Source organism: Durio zibethinus, chromosome 21 (assembly GCF_047325235.1).
Source record: "Durio zibethinus cultivar Kanyao isolate XHJ-2024 chromosome 21, ASM4732523v1, whole genome shotgun sequence".
In the NCBI taxonomy this organism is placed as follows: domain Eukaryota; kingdom Viridiplantae; phylum Streptophyta; class Magnoliopsida; order Malvales; family Malvaceae; genus Durio; species Durio zibethinus.
In genome coordinates this window covers 8,936,662-8,939,709 of record NC_143182.1, presented here as the reverse complement: position 1 = coordinate 8,939,709, position 3,048 = coordinate 8,936,662, and the positions used below count along the sequence as shown (strand labels likewise).

Here is a 3,048-nt window from a genome sequence, read left to right as displayed (position 1 = left end):
TTTATTTTTTAAAATTTTTATTAACGTTAGAATAACAATACATTTACGATACATAATATAATTTTATTAAATCCTCATATATCATTATCACTTAATTATTAGAATGAAATTTTATTTTTTTAAATATCAAATTAATGAAAATATTGTAAGACAAAAATATTTAATATTAATTAATTTTATGTATTTTATTTTATATTATATATAAAATATAAAAATCATTGTGTTGTAATTTATAAAAATAAAATACATTTTTAATTTTTATTAAATCTATAAAAATAATATTATTTTTGTTTTTGCTCAGCCATGTTTTCACCCCACTGCTCCACTACGCACATACACACAAGCCAGCCTGTGATGTATATCTAATGTACATTTTTTTCCCTTTATTTTCAGGTTACCCGGTAACTACGTGTTGTAATTGGCTATTCGTTGTGGTCGCCTCGTACGCAATGTGTATTTGCCGCGTTACACAATTTTTTTCAATTGTCTTTTCACGATACATACAAAAAAAAAAAAAAAAATAATCTAAGAAAAATAGAGTGATTATTAATAAAGATGACAAATATTCCTCCCATTTCTTTCTATTACTGTTCTCTCGTTTGTCTAAATTATCATCTCGTACGGACAAACAAACGGCCGTTGACGGCGACGTCGAAGCCAACGTAACGGCATTTAACAACATTGGCGGGATGGATATTCGCAGGGGTTAATGAGCTGGAGCTCGCGGCGATTTGGTTCGTCGTTCGACGGTACGGACAGAACCATTTGTTTTGCATATAACGGTTTTTCCTCCAAGGAGGGAGGGATAACTCCTTTCTCTTCAACGATCTTTTCGCCGAATCACACATCACCTTGACGATCTTTTTCAATTCCTCGTTTTTTCCCACGAAAACTCTAGGCAAATACTGCAATAGCCTCGAGTACTCGCTCGTCGGCCTCGCGATCTCAAACTCGGAGTCAAAATCGAGGTCAATGAAGTACCGGTTTTGCCACGTGGGTGGTACCGATTGTACCACGTCGATGAACTCGTAGTTTCCGGCCGTTAGGTTTCCCGAGGAACTCCATTTTGTCTTGCAAATCGCCGCATTGTGGCCTACCTCGCGAAGATAAGCCATTACTTTACGCCTGAAAATAGCTTTATCCGTTTTGAAAAATGAAAGCATTTCCATTGCTTTCAAAACATGAGCCATAAGCAAATTCCTGTACGAATCCGTGTTGTTAACAGCGGTTGACTTGATGATGATCTCGATCCAGCCAGCAGTATCAGGGTTTGAGTCGACTCGATCGGAGTCAGAGTTGTAACCGGTTTGTTCAGCAGCATCGTGGTCGTCTTCCAGGAAACGATGAACGAGTTCCGAGAGGCAGGGAGATTCATCTTCGGCGACGGCGGCAGCAGAGTGTTCGCTTCCGCTGCTGGTGTAACTAATGCCGACGAGGCGAGCCTTGACTCTGTCGTCGAGCGGGTCAGTAACTCGTTTTATTCTTCTACCAAAACTAGCCATCGAAATTTCTATATGATGTCGTATATTGGTGTTTTGCGGGTTTAAGGAGGTTTTGGTTTGGATTAGTTCGAGTTAAACGGAGAGACTGGCCTAGCGAAGCGAATATCTGAGGTTCTTTAAAAAGAAACCATTTTTTTTCTGCAAAAAAGGAAAAAATTATATTTTGTGGAGAATTTTCTTCGAATATTCCAATGAAGTGTTTGCATCAGTTGTGCTTTCGATCTTGTAGGGGTTAAAATTAAAAAAAAAAAAAAAAGTTTGAGACTTCAAAAGCTGAAGGGATATACCTATACCCGATTCATATCCGGCTTAAGGGTGTACAGTGGTAGCATATCCAACGGTACCAAAGGTTTATTCGGGTTATATCAGGTTGTGAGGTGGGCGGATGTGATTTGATTTTAATTTGCTTTATTTATTTTAATCGTAAAACTTTATAGAGCGGACGTTGGTTGGGATGAGGTGACACGTAGATGCTGATAATGTTAATGGGACAGGAGGGGTGTGAGATGGGCCCCTGGTGAAGACTTTGAAGGCTGAGGTTGCCTCTTCATGAAAGGGAAGGGTGAGAGACTGAGACTGAAATTTTTTTTCCTGTTTCTGTTGGATTATGATTCACAGCCTGACTAATGATGGCCTAAGATGAGATTTATATTTTACATTTGGATAATGCTGTTTTCTGTTTTTCGGGGATTGATTTGACAAACACCACGCATTTTCCAAGTCCACGAGAATACTGAGGACAACGTGAAAAAACTAAGCTAGATATTTCTATGCATTATTTAATGTATGATATAGTAACATATTAATTTGTACATATTTGTTTTCTCATATGTCACATATATTTTTTAAAATTAATTTTGTATTTTTTAACAGATTTAAGAATTATATATCATTCTAATAAATTTACTTATAATTTTTAAAAATTAAATAAATAATGAATGAAATAATTTTTTATTTTTTGAAAATTTATTGCTACAATTTAAACAATTAAATAATGCTACATTGATTTTAAAAGATTTATAGATTGAAAGATAAACAATCAAAATCATGGATATCACATGTTGTATATTACTCTTTTTTGTCCTAAATTATTTGATTTATTGATTTTTACAGAGTTTAAGAAAAAAGTTTAGATTTTAATATACTTAACATTAAAATTAATTTTTTAAAATGAAAATTTTATGATTTTTATATAAAAATAAAAATATATAAAAAAATTTTAGATATTTAAAAATATATATAATTTTAAGATATCTTTAAAAAAGAATTGAGAGATAGAAAGAAAGATTTTCTGTCAAGTTGAGATTTGCGAACATGGTGTGATGCCATGGCTGACACAGCAAGATATCAAATCCTTTGAACTTTTTTTTATATGTAATAAACCAATAAATATTGAACATTACCCTGCTGCTAACAGTAATACGTGGTTTTGCCGACTTCTGAATCAATTGGAATGCAAGTGAAATTGCCGTTCGAAGTTAATCGGTAAGAAACAATTTATGATTGGAATATTTCTTTCAATCAGATAAATATTAAGATTAAAAAT

At 33.6% G+C, this 3,048-nt stretch overlaps 1 protein-coding gene across 1 annotated transcript; it reads right to left on the bottom strand.

The window, feature by feature from the left end:
- Window positions 1–526: 526 nt before the first annotated feature.
- Window positions 527–2,278, bottom strand: LOC111306167 (uncharacterized). The gene has a single exon (XM_022904074.2). The coding sequence runs from the start codon at window positions 1,500–1,502 to the stop codon at window positions 612–614; it is 891 nt and encodes a 296-aa protein (XP_022759809.2). The 5' UTR covers window positions 1,503–2,278; the 3' UTR covers window positions 527–611.
- Between the last annotated feature and the right edge of the window lie 770 nt (window positions 2,279–3,048).